The 21,165-nt window shown below is 32.0% G+C and overlaps 2 protein-coding genes across 12 annotated transcripts; both read left to right on the top strand.

Annotated features, from left to right (window-relative positions):
- Positions 1-7,646: 7,646 nt before the first annotated feature.
- Positions 7,647-13,339, top strand: LOC112755882 (hydroxyisourate hydrolase). Of its 6 annotated transcripts, XR_011874725.1 has the most exons (14): positions 7,647-7,920; positions 8,038-8,101; positions 8,585-8,640; positions 8,820-8,895; positions 9,003-9,074; positions 9,162-9,249; positions 9,512-9,770; positions 9,936-10,051; positions 10,250-10,470; positions 10,612-10,634; positions 10,729-10,816; positions 11,011-11,101; positions 11,346-11,528; positions 11,620-12,727. XR_011874725.1 is itself a non-coding variant. In XM_072221609.1 (13 exons), the coding sequence occupies exons 1-13, from the start codon at positions 7,756-7,758 to the stop codon at positions 12,975-12,977; spliced, it is 1,356 nt and encodes a 451-aa protein (XP_072077710.1). In that variant the 5' UTR covers positions 7,647-7,755; the 3' UTR covers positions 12,978-13,339. The 6 variants fall into 6 exon arrangements, 3 of the variants coding, with proteins under 3 accessions (XP_072077710.1, XP_025659994.1, XP_072077709.1); XR_011874724.1 differs by having other exon boundaries at positions 9,003-9,249; XR_011874723.1 differs by having other exon boundaries at positions 9,003-9,249; positions 11,343-11,528.
- Positions 13,340-14,066: 727 nt separating this feature from the next.
- Positions 14,067-20,493, top strand: LOC112755851 (hydroxyisourate hydrolase). Of its 6 annotated transcripts, none has more exons than XM_072206080.1 (13): positions 14,198-14,511; positions 14,578-14,641; positions 17,342-17,397; positions 17,551-17,626; positions 17,753-17,824; positions 17,908-17,995; positions 18,170-18,395; positions 18,574-18,689; positions 18,796-19,016; positions 19,311-19,339; positions 19,451-19,538; positions 19,647-19,737; positions 20,110-20,493. In XM_072206080.1, exons 1-13 carry the CDS (start codon positions 14,332-14,334, stop codon positions 20,252-20,254), a joined length of 1,452 nt encoding a protein of 483 aa, XP_072062181.1. In that variant the 5' UTR covers positions 14,198-14,331; the 3' UTR covers positions 20,255-20,493. The 6 variants fall into 6 exon arrangements, with proteins under 6 accessions (XP_072062186.1, XP_072062194.1, XP_072062181.1 ...); XM_025804180.2 differs by having other exon boundaries at positions 18,134-18,395; XM_072206089.1 differs by having other exon boundaries at positions 18,134-18,395; positions 20,010-20,493.
- The last annotated feature ends 672 nt before the right edge of the window (positions 20,494-21,165 follow it).

The following is a 21,165-nucleotide window of genomic DNA, read 5'->3' as shown; positions in this document are numbered from 1 at the left end:
TGTTCGGGTTTTGCCTTGATCATTGATTTCTTTTTTATAATATATCTTCTGTTTACTGGATTTATTTAAATAGAGAATAGTGGTGGATGCAATCTAAAGAAACCAAATCAATAATGGTGATGAGTTTGGAAACTCTAAATTAATATTTGTGATGACTAAACATTATTAAAAATAATTAATTATAAAATTATTAATCTGATTTTCATTTAACATATATTGATTAATAATTTTGTTACAGATTTTTAAATTGGGCCGAAATAAAAAAAAATGTTGCTAGCCCAATGATTAAAACATTCAGCATTAGTATGAAGTTAGTTTCTTATGGCTGAATGGGAAATATATCACTTGGGCCAGAATGAATTTTATTGCTTCAAGCCCAATTGTGATATATGCTAAAGATCCAATGCTCGATCCAAAATCCATCAGGAAAGCAAATGTTATCATTTGCCCTATGTTCTCTAACGGATTCCAATTCTCATTAAGGATGGATTTTCAAATTTTAACTTGGTAGCATTGGAAACATAAATGAGAGAGAGAAAATGAGTGACATGATTGATGTGTTAAAGCTACACGCCACTCTAAGGGAAGTAAAAGCACATTTTCAATTAAATTGATTAACCTATTTAATTGCTTTTCTTCCAAGTTGTTTATTCTCTCTCATCTCTCTCCTTCTCTGTTTCGGTTATTACCCAGGAAACCATGAAAGCAAAAATGAGCTTCCGAAGTGAAGGAAGAACACTCTACAAGACCATCATGATGATGACAAGAAAACATAACAAAATAAAAGTATGTTGTGGCTGAGATTGTCACAAAAAATGGTAAGATTTGGTGAGGTAATCTCGAGCTCTTCATACTCAAAAAGAAAGAAGAAGATTCGGCCAGGAAGGTGAAGATTCTTAGAGGCATGGCTTGTCTTTGATTCTGCTCAACCACCACAGGAAGTAACTAGAGTGGCGAAGTGATGGAAGAGACAGAGATTGGAGCAGATGAAGCCATCATCATCATGAAGCATCATCCATCTTGGAGAGCAAGTCAAGGATGGAGCGCTCGAATTGATGAAGAGTGATGACCAAGGAAGGACTAGAGGTAATTGCATGTTGGTTTTTGCATGAGTTATCTCTTCTCTCTCTCTGGCCGAACCGGTTGCATGTGAAGGAAGAAGAAGTTAGCTTGGGTTTTGGCTTCAAGGGTGGAAGCTTCCCTCTTCTATAAAAAGAGAGAACAGCCACTGTTTGGAGTGAGGAGTTAGAAGTAAGCAGTGAGAGTGCAAGGCACATGATTCTCAGAGCTACCTAAGCTTACGGATTTTCTTCTCCTTCAATGTATTTTGTTGAGTATTTTTCTGTTTAATTTTGTCATGTCTTGAGTCTCATGAAAAAAGGCAAATAGTGAGGTGTATGAAAAAGCCATAGAACGGAAAAAGACAGAGAGTGCAAAATTAAAAGAAAAAGACATAGATGTTCTTAGAGTTCCTTTGTTCATCTATGTTGTGTTTCATGATTCTGTGGGAATCTCCTTGTAAGTTGGGTTAGCACTTTACAGTCTGTAATCAAGAAAATTATAGTGAAATTTCATCATTGTTGTGATGGAGACTGGATGTAGGCTGCACTGCACTTAGCAGCTGAACTAGGATATATCTGGGTGTAATTTTCTCTCTCTTCTACTCCATTTCTGTTTCTACTGCACAAGAGCAAAAATCGAAAAATATCTCGTGCCAAGTGACGAGACAAAAATAAAAGTCTCGTGGCTAGGGACGAGACAAAAATTAAAAAGTCTCCTCAAAAGAATAGCAAGTGTTACCAAGCAAAAAGGGGCTAAGATTCAACCCCCTTCTCTTAGTCACTAAAATCATCAAATGGCAATGTTAAAAATCCAAGTGTCTGATTTATGTTCTCTTGAACCCTCTTAAGGAATATCCTAAAAACCTTTCATGAAGCATCCGCTAGAAAATACACACGTAACAAGAACAATAGAAAAATATTATAGTAATGATAGAAAATTTTATAAATAAGGAAAATTATTGTTTGAATAAAAACTTAAATCTAACTAGAATGAGATCCGCGCAATACGCGGACGGTAAATTAATGATAGTATCTAATAAATATTAAAAATAATTATGTTTTGTAGAATTAAATTAAATATGTGTAAATTAAAGTTAAATTTGAAAAGTGTTTTGTTTAAAATAATTTGTAGTACAAAAGATTTGGATATTGGAGTTGTACAAAGTGACATTTTTATTTGGTAGTTTGATTTTTGCATTTGTTTTAGTTGATGGATTTAGTCTTCTTATGTGGCGCTCGTCCTCCTTTTTCTTTATTGGTTATTGTTAGAATTGTTGCTTTCTTCTTTCTGTTGAGGTTCTTGTGAAAGCATGTTCTTTATGAATTGTTGAGTTGTATGCACTTTCTATTATGTTGTTTGTTCCATCTTTGCATGTATGTTTTTTTCTGAAAATGTGTCTTGAATTTGTATGGTTTTCTTTCTTCTTAATCTCTTGATGTAGTTTTCTAATGACATCTACAATAAAAAGAACAAAAATGTATAAGTTTTTTTTTTTGAATAGGTTATTTTTAATAAAAATAATTGAAATAGTATAAAATGAAATTACCTGTTAGTATTTTTCTTTGACCCACTCTGTCAGACAATGTCTCAAGTGATGCAAATTCAAAATAATCTTGGAAAATGTTCAAAATTAGATCTTTAATTTCTTTCACAACAATTGTGAGTAAAAAGTTTGTTTTCATTATACCTTTAACTGGCCTATACAAATCATTTGTATCTTCTATTTTTAATTTTTTTATAGTATAGATTTTTTCTTCCCTATAGTATTAATAAATCATAGTTCATAATTAGTTAAAAAAGAATAATGAATAGCATATTAAAAAAATATAATTTTAATGATATTAAAATACAATTATATATAAAGTATTATAAAATAATATAAAAAGTATAAAAAAACAAAAATAATTAAAGTATGTTTTTCGTAAATTCAATTTTAAAATATAATAAATACGTTTATTTTCTATTTTTTCATCTAATATAATTATTTCTAAGCAAAGAGGCTCTTCTTCATTTGTGGGTGATAATATTTTCTATAGATGAACCATGCGAATTTTGATAAACTAATTGTCTTTTTGTTTGGTGATATTGTCCAAAGAATGATGCTCTATTGAGTAAGTTTGAGATGTTATGTAGTTCGAAAATAAAATTTTTGTGCTAAATTTGATGTCATTTGAAGGAATAATAATAAGAGATTTATATAAGTAGTTCAAATAGTATGGAATTTGAATATTTGTAACGTAAAATTTATTATAATTAATAATATTATTATTACATTTGTAATATGAATGTTTATTATATTTAATGAGTTATTTATAGAAATTAATAAATTAATTATTGGAATTATAAATTTATTGTATTATTTATAACGGTGAGATATAATAAATATATGGATATGAATTTAATGTCTTTGTAAGTTACAAATTTGATTACAAATTTTTGTATTTTTTTTTCTGATTTGGAAATAATAGTTGATTTGGCAAAAATTGAGTAATTGATTCTAATATTTTGCCAAGTAAGCGATGTTGCTGACATGGCATTAGTAGAAAGAAAAAGATGTTTTAAAAGTAATGTGGGTAAACTTATGTATCTACTTTTATATATTAAGAACTAGAATGAGACTCATGCGTGGGGCAGTAAATTAATGATAGTATATAATAAATATTAAAAATCATTATGTTTTGTAAAATTAAATTAAATGTGTAAACTAAAGTTAAATTTAAAAGGTATTTTATTTAAAATAATTTGTAGTATAAAAGATTTGGATATTAGAGTTGTATGTACAAAATGATATTTTTATTTGGTAGTTTGATTTTTGCATTTGTTTTAGTTGATGAACTTAGTCTTCTTATGTGGCGCTTATCCTTTTTTTTATTGATTGTTGTTAGAGTTGTTACTTTTTTCTTTCTGTGTAAGTTTTTGTGAAGACATGTTCTTTATGAATTATTGAGTTATATCCACTTTTTATTGTGTTGTTTGTTCCATCTTTGCAAGTAAGTTCTTTCAAAGATGTGTCTTGTATATAGTTTTCTTTCTCCTTAATCTCTTGATGGGTATATGATCTTCGTCTGATGATATTAGTATTGGCGAAGTTGGTTCCTATAATCAATGAATAATTTAAATTAGAAATAAAAATGATTATGGTTTCAGTGGCTAAGAAAAGGGGAGTTGAATCTTAGCCCCCTTTTTGCTTGCAATCACTTACTGAACTTAGAGGAGACTTTTCTGTTTTTATCTCGTCCCTAGCCACGAGACTTTTTCATTTTGTCTTGTCACTTGGCAGGAGACATTTTTTATTTTAGCACCTGTGCAGTAGAAACAGAAATGGAGTAGGAGAGAAAGAAGATTACACCCAGATATATCCTGGTTCAGCTACTAAGTATAGTGCAGCCTACATCCAGTCTCCATCACAAACATGATGGAATTTCACTATAATTTTCCAGATTACAAATTGTAAAGTGCTAACCCAACTTACAAGGGGATTCCCACAGAATCATGAAACACAACATAGATGAACAAAGGAACTCTAAGACATCTATGGCTTTTTCTTTTAGTTTTGCACTCTCTGCCTTTTTCCGCTCTATGGCTTTTTCATACAAACCTCACTATTTGCCTTTTTCCATGAGACTCAAGACATGAAAAAATTAAACAAAAAAATACAAAACAGAATACATTGAAGGAGAAGAAAATCTGTAAGCTTAGGTAGCTCTGAGAATCCTGTGCCTTGCACTCTCACTGCTTACTTCTAACTCCTTGCTTCAAACAGTGGTTGTTCACTCTTTTTATAGAAGAGAGAAGCCTCCACACTTGAAGCCAAAAGTCCAAGCTTAACTTCTTTTTCTTCACACATAACCGGTTCGGCCACACAGAGAGAGAAGAGATAACCATACAAAACCCAACATGCAATTACCTCTAGTCCTTCCTTGGTCATCACTCTTCATCAATCCGAGCTCTCCATCCTTGGCTTGCTCTCCAAGATGGATTTCTGGCCCTTGATGCTTCATGATGATGATGGCTTCATCTGCTTCAATCTCTGCCTCTTCCATCACTTCGCCACTCTAGCTACTTCTTGTGGTGGTTGAGCAGAATCAAAGACAAGCCATGCCTCCAAGAATCTCACCTTGCTGGCCGAATCTTCTTCTTCCTTTTTGAGCATGAAGAGCTCAAGATTACCTCACCAAATCTAACCATATTTGGTGAAAATCTCAGCCACAGCTCATTTTTATTTTAGTATGTTTTCTTGCCATCTTCATGACGGTCTTTAGGCGTGCTTTCCCTTCCTCTTGGTAGCTCCATGTAGCTTCTATGACAACCTTTGTTTCCTATGTAATAACCGAAGAAGAGAAGCAAATAGTGAGAGAAGATAGAAATTTAAAAAGCATTGAATTAGGAAAGAGAATGAGATTAAATGAAATGATTCTTTCCTTGCTTAGTAGTGTGTAGCCATAAGTGCTACAATCAAATCAAGTGTCTTATTTTCTCTCTCATAGTTTCCATGCAATAAATGACAATGTAATGAATTTTGGAATCCATCACATGGTGAAATGCTTGGATCCGTTGGAAGCAATTTTGCTTTCTTTCTCTATTGGTTTCGGATCATGCATGAGGAACTCTCATCTCAAATAGAATTGGGCTTAGTTGCAATAATCATTTAATCTGACCCAATTAATAACATTTGCTTTCCTGATGTATATTTTTTGGATTATGCATTGAGCAAATAGGAAAGCATTCATTTGGGCTTGTAGCAATAATAACTCAATCTGGTCTAAGTAACATAATAATCAATTCAGCCAAAACTATTTTATTAAAACAAGGCTGAATATAATTGATGTAATTGGACTTGCATCAGAATTTTGTTTTCGGCCCAATTAAAACCTGCATCACAAAATTATTTAATTAACATATGTTAAATGAAAATCAAATTAATAATTTTGTAATTAAATATTTAATAATGTTTAGTCATCACAAATATTAATTTAGAGTTTTCCAAACTCATCAAATGATATCTAAAATAACTAAAATAAATGATTCCTTTTAGTATTACCTGTTTTATTTGTTGTAATGGGTGTTGAAATTTAGTGTTTTTTGTTGGAACAAATGTCTTGGTAACAAATGGGTCTTGAAATTTAGTGTTTTTGGTTTGAACAAATGTCTTGGTAACAGTGTATTGTTGAGAACTTTCTTTAAGATTAAAATCATTTACATTGATTTCAAATATAAGTAAGGTTGCACAAATTTTTCAATTAGGGCGGTGCTTCAATGTCATTACTTTTCTAGAGTGTCATTAGATTTGAAGCAGTTGTACCCAACAATTTTTTTGCTTCGCCATTAAATAGTACAAAAGTTGTTGTACCACTTTGATCTGAAACCTTTAATTGAAGTTTGAACCTAAAATAAGTATTGGGTTAGTAACTAATAATTTGATAGATGAGATTATGAAAAGTATATAGAGTTACATTATTGTTGGATATTGTGGTGTTTGATTACATGTGCCACAAATGTAGTTATCTCCTTTTTCATATGCTTTCTTCGTACACTTTTCACATTCAACATAGTTATCTCAATTGAGTAAGTTTGAGATGTTGTATAATTCAGAAATAATTTTTTTGTGCTAAATTTGATGTAATTTGAAGGAATAGTGATAAGAGACTTATATAAGTAATCCAAATAGTATGAAATTTAAATATTTGTAACGTAAAATTTATTATGATTAATAATATTATTATGACATTTATAATATGGATGTCTATTACATTGAATGAGTTATTTATAGAAATTAATAAGTTAATTATTGGAGTTATAAATTTCTTGTATTGTTCACAATAATAAATCTAGGAATATGAATTTAATGTATTTGTAAGTTACAAATTTGGTTAGACACTATTAATTTCTAATTATTGTCATTGGTAATTATTGTATTATTTTTTGTATATATATATATTTTTTTGTTGATTTAGAAATGATAGATGATTTGGCAAAAATTGAGTGGTTGATTCTAAAATTTTGCCAAGTAAGCGATGTTGCTGACATGACGTTAATAGAAGAAGAGAAATAGCTTAAAAGTAATGTGGGTAAACTTATGTACCTACTTTTATATATTAAGAATAGATTAGTGCTTACTTGGGCATCATTATCTTGATAAAAAATATTTTTTAATAAAAAATATTTTTTTATTTTTAGCATGTTTGACAAATTTCTAATAATAAAAGTAAAAGCACTAGAAAAATAAAAAAATATCTTTTTTAAAAAGCTGTCATTTACATTTTTTTTAAAAGATTTTTTTAAAAAAAATATTTTTCATATAATAAATAAATAAAAAGTGTTTTTATATTGTTATACCCAAATATATTAATATAATTAATACTACTTGGCCCACCAAAAAATAATAATAAAAGAAAAATAATATTTATTTTATATTTTTTGTGTATTTTATTCATTTTTTATCGATTATTTTTAACGTAACGAATAAAAAAATGTATAAGAAAATGTATACAAAAAGTCAAAAACTATATCTATATAATATTACTCTAAAAAGACAAAAAGAAAAAAAAATATTTTATGTGGCATCACTTGCTTTCATATGTTTTGACTTTTGACTTTCTGAGTTTCGGTCCGTTTACTCTCTGTAAAGATAATTGAATTTAAGACAGAGCTTACACACATTGAGAAAAGTCAGAAAACAACTTAGTTCATCAGATGATGGAACCAAAAACATGTTATTCAACAATCCTTACTTTGAAACTAATAACCTTTTTGCTTCTAAACTTTACTTTGAGAAAACTAAGTGCTTATGAGAATTATTATAGCAGAGATGATTTCCCTCATGACTTTATTTTTGGATCAGCCACCACTGCTTATCAGGTATTACTGTTCTACTCCACTATTGATTCTATGTTCTCTTTAACTTAATTAATCCATTGCAATAATATGATTACTCCTATTAATCAATATTGTTATTTTGTGTGTGATTATAAATAGGTGGAAGGAGCTGCTAATGAAGATGGAAGAACTCCAAGCATATGGGATACTTTTGCTCATGATGGTTACTTCCTTTTCTTTATCTCCTTTCTTCTTTTGATTCATCATACACATAATTGATTAAAAAAAGTAATTTTTTTAATTTTTATCCTGACATAAAATTGTTTTTTTAAATAATTTTTTTTTTGAAAAGCAAACCAAATCTGAGTCAAATAATTAAAGTTGAAGATATTGAATTCAGTTAGTAGTTATATCTTGTTAATAGTCAAATTATTGTACTGCAATAAAATCAATCATATTATGTATATACCAAAAATTAGTTATCAAATTAACTATCTATATAGAATACATGCTAAAATATAAAATATACATTGAAATGAATTAAACAATATTTGTATTTATATATAAATACATAATAACTGATTGTTTTTGTGTATATATAGTATTTTTTGTAACAGTATAATTAGTTAATTAGTTATTGGCTCTATAACTTGTCATTTTCCCTTGACAAACTAAAGGGACTCATAATATATCTCTATATTAACAGTTTTTGAAGGGACAGAAAATGGAGATGTAGCCTGTGATGGCTACCACAAGTATAAGGTAAAGTACTATGCTATTAATCTTCAATTTTTAACCAACTTGAGTTGGTCGAGTGTCGAGAGTTCGAATCTCATCTTGTGTATGTAGCAACTCATTAGTCAGACAACGAATTAGTCATTGGTCTGTCAGGTTGGGGGATAATACACACAACCGTTTAAAATTAAGAATGTGTAATACAGGAAGATGTGAAGCTGATGGTGGAAACAGGCCTTGATGCCTATAGATTCTCCATTTCTTGGTCTAGACTCATACCAAGTATTATGCTATGAACCCTAATTTTTGTTTTATATTATCATTGCTCTTTCTCTACTTTGCCTTTATTTTCAATTATGCCGTCGAAAATGCCTTTTTTTTTTCTGCAGATGGCAGAGGACCTGTGAATCCCAAGGGATTGGAATACTACAACAATCTCATCAATGAGCTCATTAGCAATGGTTCTAGAAATTCCTTTAAGAAAAAGGGTTTTGGAATCAATCATGCTTATTCAATTAATGTGCATTCCATTTCTTTTCCCTTTACAGGAATCCAACCACATGTAACACTACACAACTTTGATCTTCCACAAGTACTTGAGGATGAATATGGAGGATGGGTTAGTCGTAAAATCATGTATGTTTGAGATTAACTCTTGAAATTTCCAAGTGTATGAATTTCTATTGTATAAACATTAGTCCTTAAGAATTTAAAATTAGGCACTTTGTGATTATCTTAATTCAAAGTAGGTGGTTGTATAGTTTAAATAGTTATTTATATTCATTTTGTGCATGATTGTATTTTGTGCTTGATATTCACTGCTATTATATTACCATCGTAGTTCATAGACAGAGCCAAAAGTTATGAGTTAAAAAGAATTATTTTAATGTGAATGCAGAAGAGATTTCACAAACTATGCAGATGTGTGTTTTAGAGAGTTTGGTGATAGGGTCTTGTATTGGACTACTATAAATGAGCCAAACGTGTTCGCCATCGGCGGTTATGATTCGGGAGCAACCCCACCTCGGCGCTGCTCTCCCCCATTCTGTTATTCAACTGGCAACAAGGGTAACTCAACAATAGAACCCTACTTGGCAGTTCACAACATCTTGTTATCTCATTCTTCAGCTGCAAGATTGTACAGAAGAAAGTATAAGGTACACATCAACTCCTAATTTCTATGTTCTATATTTCAAATTTTAATAGATAGATAGATAGAATATAATAGTATTACTGTGTGTTATGATAGAAGGTAAATATGGAAAAGGAAAATTTTGTTGGCAAGAATATTCATGATTCTTGAGAAACAAGTAACATTGCAGGAAAACCAACATGGATTTGTTGGTATATCAATCTTTACATTTGGTTGTCATCCGGTAACAAACACGGAACGAGACAGGGTAGCATGTCAGAGAGTTTATGATCATATGGTTGGTTGGTAAGTTGCAAATCCTAAAATCAATTTCATGTTCTGTGTTTTGCCCTTTGTTCAATGTTTTCTTGGTAAAAACAAAAACAAAAAATGTAAAAACAAACCAAACAGGTCTTAATGTTTCTGTCTTCTGTCAAATGACTTTGACTAAAATGAGAAAAGATATGGCAGTTTTATATACCTGCTGCTGCTGCTTTATTGCAGGATTATGGAACCATTGGTGCGCGGAGACTACCCGGTTTCCATGAAGAGAAATGCAGGCTCAAGAATTCCAGCCTTCACGAGTCGCGAATCGGAACAAATTAAAGGTTCAGCTGACTTCATAGGTGTGATTCACTACTACAATATCAATGTCACAGATAATCCTGATGCCTTGAATAATAATCTGAGAGATTACAACATGGACATAGCTGCAGTGCTTTACTGTAAGTTTTCTTGTGCTTTACTAGTTCCATTCACCATTTCTTTTTTCCATTATCATTTTGAAAATGTGTAATAGTTCAAATTTTGCATCATTTACATTAGTTTTTTGAAAATAACAATCCTGCTTTGTCTTTTCTTTGCAGTTGAGCTGTTTTCAAATGAAGAGGTGAAAAAAATTAGTAACTATTTTCTTAATTCATTGGTTCAATAATTTAGATTACTGTTTATGCTTCACTGTATATGCCTTTTCCTTGACTCAGATTGCTGTCACCCCATGGAAGTTGGTGGAGGAACTAAACAAACTTAAGCTTCTTTATGGCAATCCTCCATTATTCATATATGAAAATGGTACAACTAGTGATTACATGAATTGCTAGAATTTGTTAACATGAATTAAGGATTTACTGATTAATCAAATAAAGTGATATATAATCCAATTACTCAGTTAAAAAATGTCACATATTTTGGTAATTGAACTAGAGTAAAACAAAAAAATTATTGACATGAATAATTATGCATATTCATGGGTTGACTCTTGTTAGGTCAACGAACCAATAGCAATTCTTCATTGCAAGATGTGACAAGGGTCAACTACCTTTATGGATACATTGGTGCTGTGCTTGATGCATTGAGGTACTGCCATAACTAAATTTATCAATTTTCCACTTACGAATCAAAATAGTATTGAAAATAAGCGTGAATAGTCGTCCAAAAGAATGGATGTGATTAGGCGATTACGTCAAATGATTTACACTGTCAACGTATCAAAATCAAATTCTTAATATTATTATTATTTTCCATTTTGGGACTTGTCACATTGACACACATCTAATGTGATCTCTTATCTTTCTATGTCATGATAATTTTTTGGAAGAAGGGACAAAAGTACACCTGAAAGTTCATACGCTGGACAGTAATACACTTGAATCGTTTAATGAGTCACGCGTGCACAGTAATTATACACTCCGGCGGACAAAATCACCATTCCGGCCATCAGCGTGTGGCGTGGTTAGTTTGAGTGGACAGGTGGCTCTATTCACTCCTTGCTGGCACGTTCACAGTGAGTGACCTGGGCATTTAGTGCCAACTCATAAATTACAATTTATTTTAATGATTAATTAAAATAACCCTTCATTCTCTTTTATCTTCAGAAAGAAGATGCTATGTGTTGAAACCCTAACACTTTAACCAATAATTAAGAATATGGGCTCACTCTAGAAAAAATCGAGCTCTTTATCCCTAAATTGTGGTAGCGCTGTTGGTGGCGGATCTTCGTTGTTGAAGAAGAAGAAGAAGAAGAAGAAGTTTGAGTACAACAATGGCAAGTATTTGCACAGAATTGAAGCTGTGGTATTCAAGTCTGGAATAGAGTGAAATCCAGACAAATCCTTGTGAGTATTTTGTTTGGCTGGACGAAGTAGAAGGAAAAACAAAAAATATGGGGACAGAGGTTGTATATGAAGAAAGGCCATTGAAATAATCATACCAGAAGATGAATGAGCTTACAGAGTGTGCCACCGAATTGAAAGAAGATGTGCAACAATTACAAAAGACAGTTAATATGATTAAGGGTGAAATAAAGTGTATTAAGAATATGGTTGTGGGCATTTGTTTAGGGTTGAGTTTTTGGGCATTATTGATCACCTAACCTTGCATTGAAGTTTCTATCAATCAGAACATTTGCTGATTTAATATCTCTGGATCACAAGTGGTGTTGATGAATGAAGGGCATCAATTTTCTTTGCAGTTTGCAATGCCAAACGAACCCTTCTTCCCCAATTTGGAAGCTTGCTGTTATTGCTCTGGATTTTGGACAAGATATCAATCTCGTTATCAACCTCGTTGTTGCTGATGATGAACTCTGGTGCAGATGCAAAGGAAGAAGAAGAAACCATTACAGTTTTATAGATATAACCATGGCTTCCTTTGCTGAGGAGCTTGTGCTCTGAGAAGCCATTGGTGGCAGCTTCAAGGTCACTGTAATGGAAGTGTTGGATCTTGATGGGTTTTTCTTTTTCTTTGTTGTTTTGTTTCTTTGAAGTGGTGGTGGTGGAAGAAGAAGAAAAAGAAGGTGATGGTGTGAGAGAATTGGAGGTTGAAAGTGCGGATTCATCCCTGTAAGAGAAATTGAGGTACCCCATCAATCAAAGTTTTAAGCTTTTGGTGTGAATCAATGAAGGGGTGGAAGAGAAAGAAGATGTTAGGGTTTCACCCTTAATTTTGCCTAATTAATCATTAAAATAAATTAATTTTTCTGAATTAGCACTAAATGCCCAGGTCACTCACTGTGAACGTGCCAGCAAGGAGTGAATAGAGCCACCTGTCCACTCAAACTAACCACGTCACACGCTGATGGCCGAAATGGTGATTTTGTCCGTCGGAGTGTATAATTACTGTGCACGCGTGACTCATTAAACGATTCAAGTGTATTACTGTCCAGCGTATGAACTTTCAGGTGTACTTTTGTCCCTTCTTCCTAATTTTTTTTTCAGGGATGGATCAAATATAAAAGGTTATTTTGTATGGTCATTCATGGATGTATTTGAGTTATTGGATGGATATGAATCAAGCTTTGGACTATACTATGTTGATAGAAATGATCCTGAATTGAAGAGATATCCTAAGCTCTCTGCAAAATGGTACAACAAATTCTTGAAGGGTGGAAGCACTTCTATAGTTGGAGATCTTCAACAACTTAATAAGGATCCATCACATGTTTCTGTTGGCCACTCAATATAACAGTTTAGTTTAGTTTGGTTGTTTGTTTGTGTATTTATTTTTGTAGTGTTCATGTACAAAAGTTTGAATAATCTACTTTGGAGATTGATTATGTGAAGAAGAAAATAAATCAGAGGCTCATTGAAGGAGAAACTAGTATTAAATACAAATATAGATATTTTATAATTACTAAATCTAATAAAAAAATATTATTTGTACACTATAATTAACCATCAAAATTAGTTACTATATATTTTGTATATCAATTATGTTAAGTGTACACAAAAATCAGCTATTATATATTCTGTGTATAAATATATATGTTATTTAACTCATTTTCAATATATATTTTATATTTTAACCTAAATTTTATATATAAATACATATATTTTTTAATTTATTTTTAATATATATTTTATATTTTATATTAATAATTAATTTTGTTATACTCCAAACAAAATCTAATATTACATGGAAGAGATTTTGTTTCAAGATCACCGACACCGCATATGATAATTGATGACCCACGTAACTACTACGGAGAAGTGTCACACAAACACAACTGTAAGCTATTTATTGCGACCCCTCAAGATTTCTGTCACAAATAGTAAGTAGGGTCTCGTTTACTAAGTACTGAACATTTATTTATTGTCTATTTAAATTTTAGAATAAATTCATACATTAATTTCGAATAAGTCTTTATTATTTTAAAATTTTTAGGCAAATTAGCCTTTCTATAAAAAGAAAAAATTATTGTCTTATATAATATTTTTTAAATTTAATTATCTTATAACAAAATTTGTTAAAAAAATATTTATTTAATACATATATAAAGTATTTTATTAAAAATGATAAAAACAAAAATTTCTGATAAAATAACTTTTGAAATTATAAAAATTTATTACAGATCGAATATTAAATCTATTGTGTAGAGAATGTTTAAGGTTTTTAGAAAAAGAAAAAAATAAATCATTTATTTATTTATTTATTGAATGTTTTAGTTTCCAACACAAAACTTATTATTATTATTATTGTTGTTGTTGTTGTTGTTGTTGTTGTTGTTGTTGTTGTTGCTGCTGCTGCTGCTGCGAAGATAGTAGGATTGATCCAGAAACAAACACATACAAACCTAGTCATATAGATAGATGATGAAATTAGAACCATATTTGAGTTTGATGAGCATTAATATTGCTTTGAAGCTCACTCTTTTACTATTATTATGTCTGAACTTTGTGGCTGTGAGGTTAGTTCTTAGTGCTGATGAGTATAACAGACTTGACTTTCCAACTGATTTTATCTTTGGTTCAGGCACTTCTGCTTATCAGGTACTTCATCTTAATTAACTTTTTCATTAACATAATTAATATTAATTTATGATTGTATTTATATAGTGGGAAGGAGCTGTTAGTGAAGATGGAAGAACTCCTAGCATTTGGGATACTTATGCACATGCTGGTAAGTTTCTTCTTTTGCTCTTGCTTTTTTTCTTTTCATGTAATTCCTAATTAATTTGAATCATAATTTAACATATTGGTTGTTAGTTTATCATGGGAGTTAAAAAGTGCATATAGATATAGAATTGGTAAGAAAAAAAGACATTATTAGTATATATATTTTCAGAGTTAATACTCAAATTGGTTACAAGTTACGATCAGTCCTCAAAGTTTCAATTTACTTAATTTAGTCCCCAACTTGGCATCCGTGACTTACATTAGTCCAATTGAAAAAATCGAAATTTTTAATACTAGATTTATTCGTGAGTATAATTTCAAGGACCAATATAAATATTAACTCCATATATTCCCCCGGTCGTCCTTATCTAATAACCAAGCCAACCCGACGAGAGCCTAGTGACTAATTCTACGGTTTGAACCAATGATCTTGAGGTTACACGAAGACAACTCAACTGTTACTCCAAGACCGTCTTCCTATTTTTAACGATAAATACTGTGATAAAATAAGTAGTCTATCATACATATGTTAGGGTATCTAACAAAATATCTTTATATCATTACTTTAGCCACATTTTAATGGAGGAAAAAAGTTGATAACCAATTATTGGTGATGGTTTATTAGTGGCTAAGAGAAGGGTGGTTGAATCTTAACCCCCTTTTTTTGCTTAATAACTCTTGTTGTCCTTCAGAACACTTGAGGAGATATTTCTTGTTTTTGTCTCGTGCCTAGCCAAGAGACTTTTTTGTTTTGTCTCGTGACCAGCCAGGAGATATTTTTCAGTTTTGTCTCCTATGCAACAAAATCAGAAATGGAGTAGAAGAGAGAGAAAATTACACCAAGATATATCCTGGTTCAGCTGCTAAGTGCAATGTAGCCTACATCCAGTCTCCATCATAACAATGATGGAATTTTACTATAATCATCTTTTATTATAGACACGAATTATCCCTAGGAACTACCCTTCCTATCTAGGACAACTCCAGAATCTATTCCCAAAACTGAATTTGACTTAAACTCCAGAATCTATTCCCAAAACTGAATTTGACTTGGTAACTCACCAAGCTTTCAACTGCTAAGTGTTAACCCAACTTGCAAGGAGATTCCCACAGAATCATGAAACACAACACAGATGTACAAAGGACCTCTAAGGACATCTATGGCTTTTTCTTTTAATTTTGCACTTTCTGCCTTTTTTCATTCTATGGCTTTTTCTTACAAACCTCACTGTTTGTCTTTTTCCATGAGACTCAAGACAGACAAAATTAAACAGAAAAATACAGAATAGAAAACATTGAAGGAGAAGAACTTCTGTTAGCTTGAGTAGCTATAGGAACATTGTGCATTCACTCTTTTCCTTGCTTCAAACCCTGGCTGTTCTCCCTTATTTATAAAAGGGGAAGCCTCCACGGTTGAAATTGTTAGTCCAAGCTAAACTTCTTCTTCTTCATGTAAAACCGGTTCGGCCAGAGAGAGAGGAGAGATAACCGAATGTAAAACCCAAGATGCAATTACCTCTATGTCTTCCCTTCACACCAAACTTCACCAATCCGGGCCATCCATCTTGTCTTGCACTCCAAGAAAGATTCCTAGCCCTTGATGCGTTCTTGATGCATGACAGCTCCTCCTGCTCCACTTTTACTTCCTCGTTCACGTAGCCTCCTTAGCTACCTTCTGTGATGAGTGAACACAAAGCAGAGACGAGCCATGCCTCTGAGATCTTCTTCCTCTGACCGAGATCATCTTCTTCCAATTTTGGTATAGAGAGCATGAGCTTATTTCACCAAATCTTATCCCCTTTTTGGTAAAGATCTCAAGCACAACATACTTTTTTGTTTTTTTTCTTGTCATCATTACAATGGTCTTTAGCTTGTTTCTAGCTTTTTCTTCATCACTCTGATAGCTTGCAAAGACTTCCATATTTTCTGTGAAGTGACCGAGAGTGAGAGGAGAGAGTAGAGAGAGAAGAAAGAGAAGGAAGAAGAGAATTCAATGGATTTGAACAAATGAATTAAACTGAATTAATTTTCTTCCCTTTTTACTTTAGGTAGCGTGCAACACTAATGATAGCAATCAAATTAATTGCTGTTTCTCTTTCATGGTTTCAATGCAATTAAAGCAAGTTTAATAAATTTAAAATCCACCACATAATGAGATCCATTGGAAGTATTCCTTGCTTTCTTTTGTTTTTGGATCAAGCAAACTAATTTCTAGCAAAAACATTAACTTGGACTAATAATAATAATTGAGTCTGGCCCAATTAGCAAATCATTGTTTCAGCCACAAGAATAAAAATTTTGTATCAATGCTGAAAACATTTTTAATGGACTTGCTGTATATTTCTTTTTTTTAACATAACAATTCAGGCACAGCATATAACAGTTTTGTAACTAAGGTTGACTTCACATATTGGGCTAGCAATTTTCGACCCAATAATAAAATCTGTAAATACAAAATTATTGATTAGTAAATGTGAATTAAAGATCAAGTTAATAATTTTGTAATTAATTATGTTAATAATGTTTGATCATCATTTGTTTAAATTAGAATTTTTCAAACTCATCAATTGACATTATGAATCGATTTTCCTGAAGTGGGAATCAATTATGAGAAACTGGTAATATTAATACACAGACAGAAAAAAGAATATCTAATCAAAATAATTGTTGGGCTTCTCATATTAACAATTTCAGTGAAAAACAGGGTTTGCGCATGGAGATACTGGAGATATAGCCTGTGATGGCTACCACAAATACAAGGTCAATAATACACTAATACTCATTCCCTTCCATTATTTGCATACATTGTGGTTTTTTCTTTTATAATTTGTGGAAAATTGAGAATATGCACATAATGTGTTTGAGGAAATGCCAGCTGGAGGTTCAACTGTTTCTGATGATTTTACGTTGCAGGAAGATGTGAAACTCATGATGGAAACAGGCCTTGATGCCTATACGTTATCCATTTCTTGGTCAAGATTGATTCCAAGTACATAATACTCCTAACTCAAACTTGTGTTTGTAATGAGAAATGTTGAAATTTAATTTATGTTGTGTATTAGTTTCTATAGTAAAGCCTTTGAAAAATGCTTTTTCCTTCTTTCCTTCTTCCCAGATGGTAGAGGACCCATCAATCCCAAGGGATTGCAATTCTATAACAATCTCATCAATGAACTCATTAGCAATAGTAAATATGATGAGTTTTCTTAATTTGAAATACCATGTATTGCTACTTCTTCAACTGATATGTTCCTTCTTTCCATTGGGCAGGAATCCAACCACATGTAACACTGCACAATTTTGATCTTCCACAGGCACTCGAAGATGAATACGGGGGATGGGTTAGTCCTAAAATCATGTATGTTAATGAACCCTTGTACACAGTGTTGTTTGAATTAATCAGTGAAACTCTTGTGCTTGAGACACAATTGCTTACTTACAACCGTAGAAAGAACTGAGAAATATGAATCTAAAAATCACTTGAATGCGAATACAGAAGAGACTTCACAAATTATGCAGACGTGTGTTTCAGAGAGTTCGGTGACAGAGTCTTATATTGGAATACTGTGAACGAGCCGAACGTGTTCACCATAGGTGGTTATGATCAAGGAACAACCCCACCTACACGATGTTCACCCCCATTTTGCCAGAAATATAACAGCAGTAGGGGTGACTCCACAACAGAGCCTTACTTGGCAGTTCATCATATTTTGCTTTCACATTCTTCAGCAGTGAGATTGTATAGAAGAAAGTACAAGGTATATAGTATTTACTTGGTGCAAAGGAAAAAGCTTTGACTTAGTTACTTATACCAACTCTTAATTGAAGTTCATAGTCTTTTTATATTGAATTTAGATTATTCTTCCACATATAGAAACCTTTGTTGGGGCAAAGAATGTTCATGATTCTATATATAGAGGTGAAGTTATATTGCAGGACAAGCAACATGGGTTTATTGGAATTGCTGTCTATTCATCCGGTTTAATTCCTGCAAATGATGCAGATGAAGACCAGGCAGCCACTCAAAGAGCCCGTGATTTTTTTATTGGTTGGTAAGTTAGAGACCTTCAACTAGTTGTTCTACTCTCATGTTCTCCTTATATTATTTGGTTTTTCTCTTTACACCGTAGACTCAATGATTTTTAATTTATTCTGCAGGATTTTGGGACCCTTGGTGCATGGAGACTATCCCATTTCCATGAAGACTAATGCAGGTGCCAGAATTCCAACCTTCTCGGACCGCGAATCTGCACAGTTGAAGGGTTCATGTGACTTTATAGGCATGATATTTTACAACAACTTGAATGTCACAGACAATTCTGTTGCGCTGAAGAGGAATCTGCGAGACTATGGCACAGACATGGCTGCACAGCTAATCTGTATGTGTTTCACTATGTTTAAGGATAATGGATTTCGTATAAGATCGGACATGGTCATATAAGCATGCTGTAATAATTGCATTCCACACATATTTACAACTATCATTCTGAAATATAGAATTTTCTCGTCTCTTGTCACGGATCCTAACAATTTCCAACAAATTTTACTTCCATATCATTTAGCACCTTACCCTGCAATAATTTCCATTTGTTCACCCAAGCAACTACCACTCCTTCCTTAGCAATTGGGGGTAGCAAGTTTAAATAACTAACATTCTTTCCTGGTTTTGGCAGTTACACAGGCCTTGTTTTCGAATGAAGAGGTAAATTTGAAATTAAAACATACTGTAGTTATTCCTCTACACTTATTGGTTCACTTATTTTGGTTACTTAGTTGCATAACGCCATAACCACACAGCATTACCTTTGTTCAGTACCCTGTCACACCATGGACTTTATGCGAAGAGCTGAATATCATGAAGACCCTTTATGGCAATCCTCCCATATTCATTTATGAAAATGGTCTCTCTCTCTCTTTCATATATTATTTCAGCAACAGGGGTGAATGCGAATCATTATAATGCATTGTGCCATTGGTAAAGTAGTGTGACAAATGGCTTGTTTTGTTAGGTCAACGGACACAAAGGAATTCATCACTTCAAGATGTGACAAGGGTGGAATACTTGCATGGATATATTGGTGCTGTGCTTGATTCCATAAGGTAATGCAGTTGCTAGCTTCTTGAGAGCTTACTACTCTATTTAGCTTATTTAAAAAGTTAAAGATGGACCTTATGAAATTTTGGTTACATAACATGTGAAAACTGATTTTTGGCTAATGAGTTACCTTAAAGTAGCCGATTCAGTTCGAACCAGAATAGATCGATTCTAGGAGGCTCATAGCGCTAATGAATTAGACCCTCATAAAAGGAAAACACGATTGCTTTGTGTGTTTATATTTTTCTCATGTGATCCTAAATTTTTCTTCTCAAAGATGGATCAAACATAAAGGGATACTTTGCATGGTCTTTCATGGATGTATTTGAGTTGTTGGATGGGTATAATGCGAGTTTTGGCCTATACTATGTTGATAGGGATGATCCAAAGCTGAAGAGGTACCCAAAACTCTCTGCAGAATGGTATGGGAATTTCTTGAAGGGTGGAAAGACCTCTGTTGTTGGAGCCATAGAACTTGAGAAAGATCCATCCTCTGTTTCCGTTGGCCATTTGTTTCAATAGGCACTTTTAACTTGTTTACATATATAGGAGTTTCATCTACTCATGCAGCCATGCTTAGATTTCACAAATATATATGAATTTCCCAAAACAAATGATCCCCCCCCCCCCCCTCTTCTTTTCCTTTTCCCTTCTTAGTTCCTACCTAATTTTTCTCTGTTTTTTCTTATGCATAAATAATATTTGTATTATTTTATATACACACCTTTCTTTTATAATATAAAAGACAGATTTTCTCTTAATATATTTTCTCACTTTTTATCAATCAGTTTTAATATTAAAGTTGAAGGTGTACAAGAGAGATGCATAAAAGTAATACATATAACATTTTTTTATAAGTTTAAAGTTTAGGATATATTTATATAATTAAATTTTTTAAATGTTTAATTATTTAGAGAGTATGAGTTTACAACTCATGCATGTAATCATATATAATTCAACATGATCCCTAAACATTTTATAATATAAATGTTTTTTTTTTATGACAAATGATAAATTTTCTTTATTTTTGGTATGATTAGAAAAGTTTCTATTTAAATTATTTCATTTGAGATTTTTATATATTGGTTTATCATCCAATAACATCATGTTATAATTTTTAATTGCATCAATTTCAGGTGTCATACTCATTGATTATAAGTTTATAACCATCCATATCTCTAACAAAATTCAGCCAATGACAATTTTTTTCATTTTAATATTTTACGATTCTCAGCACACCAAAAAAGCTAGAGCCACCTTTTCTAATTGAAATACTTGTGTGCAGTCCACAGGTAGCACGTAGTGCTATGCACTTATGCCCCTTCCTTGTAATGAAAGAAAAAGTATCAACTTCAAGAATCACAAACGGAAATGTTTTTTATATCCAAACGTTTAAAACTCTCGGCAAATACGAAACTATTATCATCCCTTCA

Source organism: Arachis hypogaea, chromosome 2, assembly GCF_003086295.3.
Source record: "Arachis hypogaea cultivar Tifrunner chromosome 2, arahy.Tifrunner.gnm2.J5K5, whole genome shotgun sequence".
NCBI lineage: Eukaryota > Viridiplantae > Streptophyta > Magnoliopsida > Fabales > Fabaceae > Arachis > Arachis hypogaea.
This window is presented reverse-complemented; position numbering and strand designations above follow the sequence as displayed.